General features: G+C 39.8%; 1 protein-coding gene across 7 annotated transcripts in view; it reads right to left on the bottom strand.

The window, feature by feature from the left end:
- The window catches only part of EVI5 (ecotropic viral integration site 5), a 79,242-nt gene that overhangs the window by 57,687 nt on the left and 4,942 nt on the right, over positions 1-16,613 (bottom strand). For 3 of the 7 annotated variants that reach the window (XM_071565813.1, XM_071565811.1, XM_071565814.1), the window contains exons 2-4: positions 6,097-6,148; positions 5,615-5,844; positions 845-1,034 (exon numbers count right to left, since the gene is read on the bottom strand). In XM_071565813.1, the coding sequence (XP_071421914.1) occupies positions 845-1,034; positions 5,615-5,844; positions 6,097-6,105 (429 nt within the window). In that variant the 5' untranslated portion in view covers positions 6,106-6,148. Of the gene's footprint in view, positions 1-844; positions 1,035-2,611; positions 2,702-5,614; positions 5,845-6,096; positions 6,149-16,613 lie in introns of those variants that run through there. The other 4 variants (XM_071565812.1, XM_071565817.1, XM_071565815.1 and 1 more) reach the window with 3 other exon arrangements.

The raw sequence follows: 16,613 nt of genomic DNA, 5'->3' as shown, positions 1-16,613 counted from the left end.
TGCCTTTCCTATGCAAGTAGGAAGTCCTCAGTTCATTTTCTTCCTTTGTTTCCTCTCTCAAGCCATGTTCACTCTTCACAACTGCTTCACATAAAAGATACTTTCCTTTAGCCCACTGTTCTGCCTTCCCACAATCTATTCATAGACACACATTTCAAACTGTTCAAAAGACCCTGACATTTGTATTCTGTACATAAAACTACAGACTACAGCCCAATGAAGAATTGAAGCAGAACAGGCATGCCTACAAACAAAATCCCACGCTGCTGTACTTGCTGCCCCTGAGACATGGATACATTCAAGTGCACTAGATGCTTTTTACCTTGAATTTAAACTGTAATTGAACTCCTGTGCATGCCCACAACAAACCCAGACTGGACACACTGATCAAAGTTTGCCCTGGGCTCAACATACTTGGCATGCACAAAAAAAACAAACTCATGGGAGCCTCATGCAGCAGAATTATGAGCTCTCCTCTTAAGAATGCTTTAAAAAGAGAGCTGCTCAGTGGGAAAATAATCACAGCATCAAGCTATCAGATGCCCTTAAGTTGATTTTTGGAAACATGAATCAGCTAATCATCCTTATACTCATGGAAATCTCTCTTTAGAGGTCACCTGAAAGCTTTAGCATTCCAAATACAGTAAATGCATTTCGTTTTCAGCAGGAGACATTTGCTGGGTGACAGTTATATAGTGAGCACTGAAGGCCTAGGGATGGAACAGATTCAACTGGAAGCTTCTATTATGTATTTATTTTTAAAAAATAAGCCCAACAGAAGATAAAACAGTCTCACTTATATCATATGACAAATATATCCAAAAAATCAGTGTCCAACCACTACCTTAACTTGCTTTTCTTTCTTCTTCCGTACATCTTCCCATTCGTTCACAATCCTCCCCCACAGGATCCATGAGTCTTCTTCAAGATGGCTGAGATTGCTAGAAGCTGATGAACTAGACACAAGAGAAGATCCACTATTTCTTCTTGACCCATTTACTGATCGTAAGGATTTGCTATCTGTTTCCAAGAGTCTGCAAAGAAAGGCACACACAAATACACAAAAATCAAGTTCTTCTAATCAAAGGATCATACTATTAATTGTTTATAAGTCAGTTCTACCAATCCCTCAACAAAGAATGCACCCAGAGGTTCAGTGGGTTGTACTAAATTTGAAGAGAACTGTTCCACATTAGTGTTTTCTCTTGACATCTCAAGTAACACTGCAGATAGAACAGCTCACACTGCAGCATTTTAAGAAAGGATACAGATGTCACGCACAGCTGTCATGCATCAGACTGACAAAGAACCCAAGGAGGTTAAACATCCTCAATGAGTGTCAAATGTCTAAGTACCTCAAAAAATACAGTAATTAGAAGGACAAAGAAAATTGGGCTCCTAAAATTCTACCTGATTACACTTTTTAAAAAACCGACTGTGTAAATACAGACAGAATAACTGAGACCTGAAGCCATTTTGAAATACCCAACACTTGCTGACAATTGTTCACAAATCAACATGGTGTTTTATAAAAGCAAGGGAGAAATCTCAGACCCAAAGACTGAGGACCAGACAACAGAAGTGATTAGTATAGCTAATGAATGTTTAATTAAAGCATGGAATTCAAGCACGAGAACCTCTGGGGTTATCAGGTAGCAGAGTATACATAAAGATGTGCCAAGTGCCAGACAAGTTCCTGAAGGGTTCCCAGTTGGCTGGTTGCTATGGCCATCAACCTGGCAAAGGGCTGGGATTCTGGGCAAAAAGACATGCTTTGTTTATCCTAAACTAATACTGAGCCCCACAAGCAGGGGGAGATTGTTTTAGACCACGTGCTAGGCAAGAGCAAGAATTCAGACTAACTTGGAAGTGTTTTGCTATAACCAAGAGTTTCAATTTTGCTTTAACTTCCAAAAATTCCAACATCAATATATCGGAGCCACATGATTGAATAATTTCTCAATGCACCTGCACAAAAGCTGTTCCCCCTCCCAGCATTTCAGCAAGGTCAGGTTACGTTTTAGATATTTAATAAATTATAACCTGAGGTATATTGTAGCTGAGATGGCACACAAAGCTCAGCATACCTACAATTTTTAAGCTCTCTGCTACAATAGAGATATTTATACTAGTTTTCTGAGTCTTCCCCTATGGGTCTTTATGAAGGTCAGGGAAAAATTTAATTTGATAATTTAATTTAAAAATTCAATTTAATTCATGAAGACAACAAGTACAGTTTGCAGCAGTATTTTGTTTGGAAAAGCATTAAAGGGTAACGTCTTCAGAAAAAAAAAAGCAAAGCCTTTTCAAGATGGACTTTTACTTAGTCTGTATTAATGGAATGAAAAAAACCTAGTTTTGAAGAAAATATTTTAAAAATCCATTTAAAATGTTTATAAACCTGGCTTACACTGATACATAATGAAAATTTAGTCTGGAACTCCTTCTCTCAATCCAAGACAATGCCTAAACATCACATTCAAAGTAATCAAAGAGGAAAAACAAGCACAGAATAAACACTGAGATTATTAAAACAAGGTTCTAGCAAGTGACTTCCAGTTTTCACAGCTTTCTATAGAAATTATCCGAAGTTTCTTTAATTTGACCTTACCTGGATAAACTCATTGTCCATAGATTTGAAAATGGTAAGTTCCTTTTACAGTAAGTAGCAAGTTCTGTTACATTTAGTCACTGTTTTCCTTCATTTAAAACTTTATAAATGATTTACTAATGCCAAGCAGCTCCACCAGGACTCTGGACTGAGCTACCTCGTTATTTGGAGGGGACTTGCAGTATAATTAGATTACAGAATGCTAGGAGACAGAGCTTGATACAATTTGAGTTCTTCCCTTTTCTAGCTGTTGAACTAATTTATATTCTTCTTATTGACATAAAAGCCAACAATGAAAAAAAACCTTGAAAAACACCCATCATCATCAGTTCTTCCAGCAAGCAGAAACAAGAATGGTTCCCTCTGAATGGAGTACAGTTCCTTGTCAACAAAGTGCCACTGTGCAAAACTGCAGATGCAAACTGTTCTGAAACAACAGTGAACCCAGCACAGGAGCATCACATTTCAGTATTAAAGGACAGTATCTCATGAGGAAAGGTACACTTGATAAGGTAGCCTCCAATTACAATTCACACACAAGAGTAGTGTGGGACTGAACAACAGGTCTCGCTAAAATGAAATAAAACCTGACAAGATTTGCTAGTTTATTTACCAAATTAAGAAAGCAGAGTTGAAAAAGAAAGCCCAAGCTCACATGCTTTTTTCAGCAAGCCAGCCAGTCCAACTGCGGGACTTAATGAGACAACTCTGGATGTAAAGGCATGACGCTTCAACACAGATAAGCAGTCCAAAGAACAGTTTGCTTTTCCAGTAAAAGACACTTTGCCATGAACAGTGTAGAAAGCCTCAGATTAAATGCAAATCAGCTTTCTTAAAAGCACTATTTAACTCTTTTTTACTTCTTTTGATAATTTTTCATTTGCACAGCAAAAATTACATATACTTCATCTTCAAAGAGAGAGAATCTCATAAACCAGATGGAAGACAGGATGAGGCAGTTCTAGAAGCTTCCTTTGATTCTCAATCAAGAACTAGACAGATATATCAAATTCCCTGCACACTGTACTGCTATTAGGCTGCAGAATAGCAACGTGAGAGAAGACTTGCCCCTCCTCCCCCCAGTCACTCCCTTCCTCCACTGGAAGTTACTGCTCTCGTAACTGAATCAGTGGACAAAAAAAAAACAACAAAAAAACCCCACACCAACCGAAAACAGGGTACCTGAACTGCCTCAGTGCAAAGACCAGCACGCTCACAGAAGCTGGAACAGAAGCCAGTTTGAGCTAATTTATCAAATCCTGTATTTCATTGCAGTACAGGGATAGCCATCCTCTGTAGGTACCAAAGCCCTGCAGACACCTGCTAAGTATAACATCTGTTTAGAGCTCACATTCTTTGCAGTCAACTTCTCAAAAACTACTGAAAAATATTTGTCAAATATAACCAAATTTTGCAAGAGGACAGATGGCTTGTGTTATACACCAGGTCAGTTATTACTGGGTCAGAACCAGCATGTGGGGTGAGTCTCTGTGAGTGTGTGCAGGGGAAGGGCTGGCTGGGCCTGCAGGCACATGGTAAGGCCTGCTGAGAGCACAGGGGCTGCAGCCACATGGCCATGGGAGCCACATGGCTGGGCTGGCAGGCAGGGAGGGCCTGCCTAGGAATGCACCCACAGCCCCTGGAGCCCCTGGCTGGCTGTGGCACCCCTTGCTTTGGTAAGGGGACAGCGAGTGGTCAGTGAACCAAAGGTCCCACTTGGAGGGGGCAGCCACAGTGGCCAGAGCAGATAAGCAGTGCAGGTTCTGGCCTGTTCTCTTCAAAGCAGTCAACATGTGACCTTCTGAGGGGTAACTATGTTCTTTCTCCCCTCTTTTTCTCTCTTTTCTCTTAATCCCTCTTCCTTTATTCTTTTCTTCCTCTTGTGGGTGACCTAACTAAGTTGCACAGAGTTTGTGTTTGCTGAGGGTAGCAAAGGTTTCTTACTATAGCAGTGCTTGCTAATCCTGGTAATTTGTTGTAATGCTTTACAAAGTTGCATGTTCATCTCTGTAAAACCCATTTTGCCAAAATGCGTATATTCTCAAAAATTAAAAGAAATCTCTTAGAGAAAAATGTGTTGTCTTTCTCCAGACATTAACTCGGTACCAAAGAACCAAGGGCTTTACAAGGGTTTGTGTAAGCAAAATCTCTTGAAGCCTCAAATTGAGATGTAACACCTGATAAAGTCCAACCAGGGTGTAACAACTGAGAAGTCCTGCTTCAAAATTGCAAAGGAGTACAAGTTCTAAAAATGCAGCATTAAAAATTACAGTCCAATCCCATTTTTTAGTGAGACTGAATCTGCAATCACTGTGAACATCAAGAGCAACTGACCAACCTGAAAGTTGTACCTTGAATTGTACACGGTGCAAATAAATATGCGTTTGTGGAAAGGCTGCAAAGAAAATGGTTACTCACTATAAAAAAAAAAGGCAAGATGAACAGAAAGGACTAATTAGGAATTTACTTTTTGTTAATTTAAGACATTATGCATCTGTCACCACTAGTGTAAAAGCAGGAGGGTAGCTGAACACTGTTCTATCTCTGTACATAGCAGGGTAGGTAGTTAAAAGCAAGAACTGGGTAAAATAGAAAAACAGAGAAAATGGAATTGAGAAATACTTAAGACTTCAAGAAGCTAATATAAATAATAGTTTTGACCTTAGAAGGTAAGGTTATATACAAGTCTCATCCCTGAGATACTCTGTTTTAAACTGGATACTGAAAATCACATAGACTCAGTGTAATTTCTTACTATTAAAAGCAGCTATAAATGCTCTTGTAAAACTAGGAGAGAAAAACACCTTTTAGAGTTCCATGAAAACAGAACATGTAAAAACATAACGCAAGCACACAAGTTCTTAAGCCTTGGTGCCTTCAAACTAAAGTGCTGTGCCACAAAGTTTTATCTAACCCCTCTTTCAGAGTCTCCATGCTGCAATTGCAATAGGACAATTTCAGTCTCACTGCTGTATTTTGGAGAGCAAAAAGTTTTCCATTCACCTGTTCTGTTCCTCAAGTTTTGCAAGTAGTTCCAGGTCGTCTGGGCTGAGCTGTGTGGGTGAGGATGGCGACAAGGCGGGCGTGGACAGCGTGGTGGAGGAGGAGGTGGTGTGCAGGGAGGCAGATGGACTCGCCACCTGACTGGCCATTTGACTGACGGTGTGCGACACGGTGTTCTTCACCCATGAGAGAGTAGAGCTCAGCTTTCCTGCAACCTTGTCTGTCGCCACCTGTTATGACAAAGAGAAGAGGATGCAAAAGTTGTCCTTTTTTTAATCCTTTTTTTCAGCAAACCTGCTGCACCAAACAAAGGAAGAAATATACAATATGCACAAAATGACACTGAGATTATTTCTGCAGAACCCCAAGGCTGTCAGAAGTCACACAAGCATCAACAGCAATACAATATTATAAAAATAACATGCAAGTAAGGCTGCTCATCCACAAAGACAGACTCAGAGAAATTCCTGATGCATACTCACAGAGCTCATCTCTGCAGTACAGAAATACCACAGGATCCAGGATCAGCTCCGACTTCCCATTACAAAAATAAATAGAAATAAAAGCTTATTTTAAAACATCTTGATAAACTAACATATCAACTAATAATGGCACAGAAATGGTAGAAAAATAGATATAGAAACAGTCAACTACTTTACTGAAAGACACTGAAGCAGTAGAAGTAAATCAGTGTAAACCCTCCAGGCCATCCACTGCTCACCTTCGCTAATCCCTGCAGCAGCAGGCACCACATTTCTAATCCACACCAAAGCAAAAGATCCTCTAACATCTGCCAGTGTGCAGAAAACAGTCATAAAGCATTTATGCCCATGAATCTACAACAGCTCCTGAATGTCTGACAGGAAGCCAGCTCTTCTCTTTCCTTGTTTTCTCTACAGGTCACCCCTCCACCAACTGTCCTTGATCCCAAATCCCACTGCAAGAACCTGGATGGGCCCAGGGTTTTGGAGGAAGAGCAAGAGGTCCTACTTGAGCAGTCAGGGAAACAGTGGGTCTGGGAAAGTGAAGGTTAACTGGCACAGATCATTAACTGCTGCTATTTCTTGGCCAGTGTTCTGGGGTAATGCAGCCCAAAAGAGCCACAGCTCACTTAGGAAGAAAGAACAGCAGCCCTTTGGGGTACTTTCTACTGAACCCCTCACTAGAACTTCTTTCAGCATCCAAAAATGTAAGAGGCTTTGACCTATAGTGACTCAGATTTTAATATTTCCCCAGTTCAGCTCAGAGAGAATTGAGATGCACCTCAGAGGAAGGACCAGCTGTCTAGCAAAGATTAAAAGTTGGCAAAATTGAGGCTGAAGAGGAACTGTCAAAGTGGTGCTGCTGGTAGCTCCTTATTTTGACCTTTGCTGATTTCCCCAAAACACTGAATTCCTCAGTGGTTGCCACAAACAATTCTGCAGTGCAGCCTATAAATAATTACTAAGATACTAAAGACACTGAGCTACAGGGAAAAACCCCCTCTCTTCTCAAGATCCTCCAACAGTCTAATTAAAGCAAAATTTCAGCTGGAACTCCATCTCATCACACTGTGCATTTCTCTGAAGCACAATATATAGACTGACTGACTGATTGCTAAAGCAGCAACTTTTATTTAGATGCAACACTACAAGGAACTTTTTTGTCAATTGAATCCAGCAGTATTTTATTTTCACTTGGTATCAAAAGGAAGACACACTGAATGCCTTCAGAAAACAAGACCATCACCAGAGGCCAAACAAACCAGTGGTACTCAACCTCCCCACTTCTCTCCACCAACACCATGACACTGAAGAGCTCCCCTAGAAGGCTGCAAAGGGGCTTCCCATTTCCATATGACCAGCATTCCTGCTGAAAATGGTATCACATTTGGCTAGAAACCTTAAGAGGCAGGAATGCAAACCACAGGTGGGAATAGTAAGGCCTCAATCAAAAAGGTTCTAGTTGGCTCTTAGGTCACTGTTGAACAGAAAACCTCAGGTATACCCAGTACAGGAAAAAAAACAAAACCCAAACACAAAAATTGCAACATAGATCATTTAAATATAATCTTGGAAAAAAGTTACTTTCAACACTAGCAATTGACACCATTTTTATACAAGAAGGAATAAAAATTACTAGATGTTTCAAAATCCTAACTTTAATACATTAATCTTTTATTCTCAGTCTACATCCTTTGTTCACTACTGCTATGAAATGATGAATTATTGCTGTTTCACTTTGATAAAATTGTGTTATAATGAAGGTAACTCATACATCTCACTTAAGAATGATTATTTTCTCAAAGGCTTTAAACTGCTTAAAATATCACAAGTAATGCAACTATTCCAAAAATAAATGCTGGCAGAAACAGGGCCAATCTTAACAACACAGCAAAACTGACTGCCATACACAGCAGGCTTTAACAGTCACCCATTCTAAGAGCCTTAGGTATAAAGATTAGGAAAGCAGTGATTTTGAGCAATACCCTGTCGTGCAAACAGGAAAGGAAAATACACATTCTATTTTTCTCTCTTCACAAAGTAACTGGGAAAACTTAAGTCAAAAAAGTAAATTTCAAGGTCAGTCTGGCTTATAAATATGAGGCTCACAGTGCCCAGCAGGAGAGCTGAGGTAGGGGGTGGCAGAGGGGACAGAAATCAAGAATCTTGCTAACACTCATTCACCAGCATTTCATCAGGCATTTAAAAAAATAAAAGGTTTGTAGAAGCCAATTATGTGAAGAATACCAAGAAACAGTATGGTCAAGAAAACCATACAGAACAGCAGTCAAATCAGTCAGAACAGTGTATCTAACACCATTCATTAGAAGGCATCAGAGAATTAGTACCCCCAAAACATTCCTAGCCTGCTGTACCAAAGCACTGACACACAGGGCAAGCAAAGTGCACAGTCTCCCAAAGCAAACATTAGAGATCAAAAGGCTCCCAGTGAAGTTTGCATCAAAAACACATGAAGAATTTGTTTGGGGAAAAACAACTATGGCAGTCATCTAGGGCCAAGCTAAATTAGGAAAAATACAGTTCTGGTATAACAGCTAACTGGTCACAACTACATCCTTTTTTACCCAGGGTTTCCTAAAAATCTAAAGCCAACACTTTTAAATTGTCAGCATCAGTGAAGGCTTCTGGACCAGGCATTTAACTATCAGTTCATTATCCATTTCCCTACATAGGACAGAGTAACAGGATTATTCATATTTCATCATTTCACCTGTGTTAATTTCAACATTTATAACAGTGGCAGATTTCATAGGATTATTCTTTGACAAGTGACTTAAGACCTTCCAGAAAATAGGTCACTGAAATTTGAAAATGAGAAAACCTTAGCTGTGTCCCAAGAAACCTGATCTGAACATATGGACACCTCACATCTATGATTCCAGTAAATTGCCTCCAGAACCCAATAAACATCAGAACAATAATTGTAAAATAAGACACATGCACAGTTTTTAACCTTCCTTTCAGCTGTGTGGTTTTACTCTAATCTGAAGACAGATCAGTATTTTGATGAGAAGTGGAAATAAAATACTCTGGTTTGGAATTACAACGTTCTGGAAGTCAGATTTAAAATACCAGGATTTTTGAAAGTGAGTATACATTGTAATTAGTAATTTTAGGGGTTTGGTTTTGCTCATTTCTTTTTAGTGTGTCTTTTCTTTTGATTCCCTTTAAATACTAACACGCAAATAGAACTTAGTCTAAATTGTAATAGAAAAATCATTGTCAATAAAGCAAATTATTTTCCTATTAATTTACTAGTGACATTGATCCTCTTCAGGAAAGCATTGAAATAGCAGTTATATTTGTTCAGCTGATTTTAGTGATGTGGAGAACACAGAATAGCAATGTTAACATGTAAAGATCCAGTTGCTTGAATTATTTTACCAAATTTAAGCTGCAAATCTATATAGTTTAATTATTTTTTTCCTCCTGTATGGAGCAACATACCAGCATTCCTATGGATTCACACTGAATGCTCCTGTACTTGCCTTTCCAACTCTTTACACTCCTCCTAAGGAAGACTGAAAAGCCCTACTACATGTCAGAAGCTTTCCAACTCCATGTACACCATTCCATCCAACAAGGTAGTTGTACTTGGCCATCACTAAACCACAAACCACTGCTACCTCCCACCCTTCTGCTGACAACCCCTGCAACAAGAACTCTGTGTCATTTTACTAAAATAATGCATATACACAGTACACAAGAGAATCCTACTGATTCCTAAGAGATCTGTCCCTCTTGTCTCTGACAGGAAAGAGCTAAAGGTTTCACTCTAGCCCTGTCCACGAAACTGGGGCTTCCTCAATTAAAAATCACAGTGACAGCAATGAGAATATATTCACCATGAATGGTTTCACTGGATATCATCAACTACAGGAAAGGCAGGAAAATCTGTATGAGCATTTCGTTTAACTTCCCACTTTAAAGATGTGGTTTTGCCTAACGCAGCATTCTAGAAAGACTCAAGAAAGCAAATCTCATTAAACCTTTAATCTTCGTATTTTTGGACAGCGTCCTCAGGCTTTCCTAAATAAATGTTTCTTTAAAAACCTGGTTATTGTTTAAAGTGACAGATCTCCAGGCCTGCAGCAGCGTCTCTCTTTTGCCGATAACAATGCTCGGCACTCCAGTTACAAACTGTCCTTCCCTTTGCTACTCAATTGCTGGGGAGAAGCGATCATAGTCACCTGCTCAGCTGTTTGTAGCAGTAATAAGGACAGCCAGATAACCACAGTGCCCGTCCTGAGATCTTGGCTGGGTCACAGTGACAAATCTAACTTGGCCAGACAGGGCCTGTGCCTTCGCCATCACCCTGTGGCACCTCAGTCCTGCCGCTCCCAGCCGGTGAAGCTGCTCCACCTGGTGCCCTCGGCAGCTACACAGGCTCAAACCCAGACTCTGCTCCCAGAGTCCCAACACCTCCCTAGGCAAGCTCCCCACCCCTACAGCTAAACCAGCCCAGCCTGGACACCCCCAGTTAACAGCATTCTTCACTCAACTCACTTCAGCCAGTTTTCCATCTTTGCAAGGAGAATTGGTTTCCTTGTTATTTCCACCCAGCATTTTTCAGATGCTGAAATTTAAGTTACATTTGAAGAGTCCAAAGGTAGCCTACATTGGCTGGGAAGCATGCCAAATCATCCAGAGCACCATCAGGATGCTCAAGCCATTATTAATTATTATTAATGTGTGATCAAAAGTAGGATCAACCCATTTTAAAAATGTGCTTCTTCCTCAGAGGGCTCACTCAAGACCCTGCCAATTTATCAGAGATCTTGAACACAAATGCCACGTCCAGTCTGCCCCTGAGGACACCAACACTTCCCACTGAAGACGGCTGGTCTGGAGACCAGCAGGCAGGGACACACCTGCACACGTGGAGCTCAGCAGGCATCACCCAGCTCCAAGGCAGGGTCACTCGTGCAGGCTCCAAGCCACACTGACAGCTACACCGCTCCTGCTTTGCCAACACACCCAGGAAGGCTCATTTGCATCTGCCTGCCTAAGGCCATGCAGACACCTCCCAAAGAAAGGTGTGAATTTTGAGTCTGAACATACTGATCTTTAAACAGATGGGGGCACAGGAGACTTAACTGCTAGACTTTGTACTCTGATGCAGTTTCCAGCGGGCAAAACAGAACTAGCAGAAATTCTCAGCCACCTGATCAATCAGGCAAGGCACAGTCCCGTCTGCTCCATCCTCTACGTTACTGCAACGATAATCAATGCTTACATTGATATCATACACAGATGCATATGATATGCAGCATATATATGCCAATTATACATAAAATTTAGTATCTCAACTTTATGTTTAGTATCTTTAATTATGTGATGATTACAGGGCTAGAGGAACTACAATACTGTGTTTGAGTTTCCAAGTTGCTCAAAGGAGTACTGCAGTGGAGCAGCATCCAAAATATTTTAAATAAGGTTAGCTGAAGGTAGACTGCAACATCCCACATTACATACAATTGTATAATCCTCTTTCACTATGAATCCTAAGGTAAAATGCAGAACCTTACAGTAAGCCCAAATGTGTTAGCACCATAGGTATTTGCAATGCTAGACATTTTTTTCTAAAAAAAGTCTATTTAGATTTAAAAAAACCACAAAAGTTTGTTCACTGTACACATCGAATTACCTTACTACCTATACCCTGCATTTCCCTGAAGAAAATTTGTATTAGAGAGTTACAGATATCCTGATTACCCCAAATCCTGTCTCAACTATTCTTATCACATGCCAAAGTAAAAATAACTGCATGCCTTACACAAACATTACTGTATATGTTATATGCTCTAAACTATTTCTTCTCTTCCTGAAAAGAGAAAGAAATGTGAACTTCCAGAATACAGGAACTAATCATCATACTAGTCTACATATAAAAAGAAGTCTGACATAATTGGGGCTGAAATTGTATATGTGGTTTTCAAGCCAATCATACAGCATTCCACATAACCAGTCTCCTCTCCTTGCTTCAAAGTTAACAGCATTCTAATATCTGAAGAATAAATTAAACTGACTTAGTCAATGACACATGCAGGTGAGGTAGCTGGTGAATCAGGCTGCTCTCATGCTCCCTGACAAGCTAAACCCCCAACTTAGGGCTCAAACATGGTTTCACTATAAGCATATTCTGTGTTTTTACACTATAAATTCATATAACTGATTTCTGCTGACAGGTGAGGAAGAAGTCCTGACTTACTGTCATATTCCTGATTTTTCTTGTAGTATCACCTAACAGCAGTCAGGAATATCACGGCTAGCATTCCCCAGTTTCCATTTCACTTGATACTCACTAACACTCCAAGTCCTTTTGATATAAAAAAATAAAGCAGTCTAACATTTTAGATGGTGTAAAACTTATGCTACCAGAATGCTTTGTCTAGCATCATTCTTTAAAAGGCATCACCAGACTAGTATGTCATGGGGTTTTGGGTAGCCCAGAGAAACTTAAAGTGGAAGTTCACAAACAAAACTAATACATGAGGTGTTTTAAGGAGGAACTTCATTAGAAATGTTGTAGCAACCCACTAAAAGTCGAAACCATTGCTCAAAGTCCCATGATTAACATTTCTATCACTGACCAAGTCAAACAATTCCCTTTATTTCCAAGAAAAATTTCAGGTTTTTAGTTACCTCTGAAGTCCAGCATGGTTTACAGTCTGTCAAGCATTGCCCCAGCATGCTGAGAAGAAAAACCACTGTTGTTGCAGACACCATCTCCTGTTCATCTAAAGATGGCCCTCTATCAAAAAGTTTCAACTCTGTATAGGGATGGAACAACCTCCTGAAAACCACAGAGCTCTTCTTTTCTTTCAAGGGGAAAAGAATTAAATACAGTGATTTTGTAGATACAATGGCTGAGAGCTCCTCAGAGCTGCAAGAAAAAGTACTGACTTGACTACAGTAAAAACTTTTAACGGGGAACTTCCTTTGTTCTCTTAGACCTCGGTCTGGAAAACTTCTTTACATTTGAGGCTCAGCATGCCAAGTGATGCACACATAGACTCAAAGGGCCATTCCCTTGGCTAACAAAACAGTAGGAAGAATCAGGTTAATCAGCTAAAATAAAGAACTGCAAAGTCAGGGTTTTTATGCACTAGATTGGAAGTTTTAGAGATTTTTTTTTCTTTTCAGCAAAATGCAACTTCATCATTTCACTGGCGTTCAAGTATCATCGGGCATTTACAAAACTGTAGCACACTCTGAAGGTCGCATGTTTATAATTGTAGGGTGATGGCCCTGATAAGGCCTGATGGGTTGAGGGAAATGCCTCAGCCCCCCTGGAGAGATGCTCCAAGCAGAGGACAAAGGGCTTTCAAACTGATAAGATTAACAAAAGATGGAGTGTTAAGACATAGCACGGCCTTCTTTTGTGATGTCTTCAAGGGCCCACCTCACCTCAGGGCATCACCATCAACCTCCCAATAGATTGACTTGGCCACACAAACCACATGGAAGAAAAAAATGGTATAAAAAGTGTTTGGAGAGATAATAGAAATTTACGTCACAATGTGCAGGTTAGAACCAAAATGCTCATCTTTCGTTTACCAAGTTGTGCACCGTTCCCTTTTGAAAGGGATGCATGAAAAGAGACTTGATGGAGAAACCAAAGAACATACACCCTGAGATTAGCTCAGTTGGTTAAAATTTGGTTGTAACAATGCCAAGGTCATGGGTTCAACCCTGTGTGGGCCATTGACTTAAGAGTTGGACTCGATGATCCTTGTGGGTCCCTTCCAACTCAGAATAGTCTGCGATAGGCATGGCCCTTATGCAATATGGTAACACTTAATTAATTACTTTAAACAAACCACATGACTGGTGAGAACCCACTTCAGGATATTACTCTTCTTTCCTTTAAATGATCAGCCAGAAGTCCAGCTTTCTATCAGTTACACTCAAATTCAAAACAGTAGAACAGTTTCCAAATGACTGAATGGTAACCAGCCTTTCTTGTGAACTACAACTCACTGCAACCTGCGGCTGCTGACAGCCAACGAGAAATGAAAAGCAAAGATTTTAGCAGAGAGAAGCATAACCAAGTTAGTAATTTCCACAGAGAAAAGTTGCCCAAGCTATGCAGTAAACAGAGCCGATATAAACACAGCTGCACTCATCAATAGTCAATTCTTTAACCACAATCCATGCCTACATTCATGGCCTTGCAGTAATATTGCATTTTGCCCACTAATTTTCTTAGCATAGCCACAACTTGCCTTCACAAGCACTGACAGTGTAACTTGAAACAAGTGTATTTTTGTGGCTATGCAAGGGTCTTCCTCCGTGCTATTCCAGTAACAGTGCTCCTGCAGCCTTCTATGAGCACAGCACTTAGAAATCTAATTTTCCTTAGATAATCAATAAAGAAAAGGGAAATGGCTCTTCACAGAAATGTGTATCTGCTCACCATCAAAGGAAGTTTGTTATTTTCTGATTAGCTGGCCACTGACTTTTGCACTTCCATTTGGAAGTAAGGGTCTATTTACTTCTTTCAAAATGGCCTACTAGGGGAAAAATGCAAGGAAGATCAATGAGAGAGATGATTTTTAAGTGTCAGTCTAACACCAAATAATTTATGTCAAAACCCCAAGCCCTTTTTAACATAATGTGTCTTATTATGGATTTTTAACTTGCTTTTGCAATTTTGTTTTCAGAAAGATCAATCACAATTCTTTTTCAAAAGGGCTGAGAAACACTTACTAAGGTCTCAGTCAAACCTCTGAAGTTCCACCAGTAATGCAATCCAATGGAGAAAAAAATGACTTTGCTTAATGAATATTGGGCTTTAGCTCTCCTGTTTCAGAGAGCATGGAAGCTGGAATTTGTTTTTACTATGCCTGAAAGTAGTACACTGTTTGAACTACATATAATCAAGAAGAATACAGGAAAAATGGGAGATCTAAAACTAACTTCTATACAGTATCATTCCATATAGTTATGTGGACAGTATATGTTCACGTCAGGATTTGGCTACCTACTAATTTTTTATGTCCATTTTAAATGACATTTGATAATCTTCCTATAAGAAAAATAACAGTAAGCCCCTTCTAGCATCCTCTTAGCTACAAGTGCATGGTTAACTTATGGCAACAACAACCCATTACTGAAAGACTGGCTCCACCTGCCATCTGATGAAACCAAAGAAAAAATAATTAATACAGTATCATCACAATATAATTACTTTCTTTTAATTTAGAAAAGCATCAAGAATATGTAATGATGTCATCAAACAGGTATTTAATGCTTTGCTAAGAATCACTAAAATTAGTCATGACAGGGCGTAAGAACACAAAGGAGTTGGGAAGTTCAATGGCTACATGTAGCAGAACATGTTATAGTAACTATTACCAAAATACTAAGTTAGGGTTTGTTTTTCTTTTTTTAAAAGGATTAAATTGTGGAAGTAAAGGCAACACAGGTCAGGCAAGTTGACCAACTCCAGTAACACAGCCCAGGTAAAGTTTGTTCAGACAAAAGAACACAGAGATATTTGGTGATGGCTTTCAGCTGCTTTCCAAGTTGGAAATTAATACAAAAAGGTTAAGTGTCCACAGTCATTCTGTCACATGACCTTACTTCTTGTCCAGAATAAAGACCAACCCCAGCACTGCACTTCAACCCCAAATATGCAACTTCCTCGCTGGGACTGGGAAGGATTACTCTTGCAGACCGTGAGCAAACACAGCTGACAATCACCCACCCTGAAATAAGACAAGGACCACAGCACCATCCCTATCATCACAACTGAAGGGAGATCCTTCATTGCTTGAGCCCTGCAGTAGGCTCAGCATGTCCCAGGTTCTACCCAAAACTCCACTTCATGGCTAAACTGAATAGTTTCCAGAGTTCACAGGAAAATAGACAACATTAAGAGTAATTACGGGAAAGCGAGCATTCAGTAAATCACTTCTCTGCCACCTTTGAGAGCAGTTTCTGTGTACACCCATACAACAAAACCACTTTACAGCTGGGTACAGAACAGGCAAAGCAAGAGCAAAGGCGCTGCACTGTCACTGACGAACCACCCATTTGGTGCAATCACCTCTGGCTAGAGAAGGAAAGGATGTGCTGCAATCCACACTTAAGCAGATGACTGCCATGAAAGACAGTAATACCCAAATCAAAGGAATCAAAGCTTTGCGTTCAGCTGGTGTTGATACTCACCAATACAGAAGACACAAGGCTCTAACTCAGCATGCTACCTACAAGGTTCAGTGACATAGTCAAGAACTTCAGAGAATGCATCTAACAATTCAAAATTACATACTCTTATAATATTTACTATTTACCTTTTTAAAAACCATAACTATTTTAATTGGATCTGGGAAAAAAAGTTAATTAAGAGACTGCAATGAAGGCAAGTGTAGGTTAGTTTAGAAAATAACATTCATAAACTCAGGGTTTGCTTTAATTTTTGTTTCTCTTCTTGGACCACCAGCAAAGAGATTTCTTTTAAACTATGCATTTGATGCTTAAAATTATAT

The sequence above is a fragment of the Pithys albifrons genome, chromosome 10, assembly GCF_047495875.1.
Source record: "Pithys albifrons albifrons isolate INPA30051 chromosome 10, PitAlb_v1, whole genome shotgun sequence".
Classification (NCBI taxonomy): domain Eukaryota; kingdom Metazoa; phylum Chordata; class Aves; order Passeriformes; family Thamnophilidae; genus Pithys; species Pithys albifrons.
This window is presented reverse-complemented; position numbering and strand designations above follow the sequence as displayed.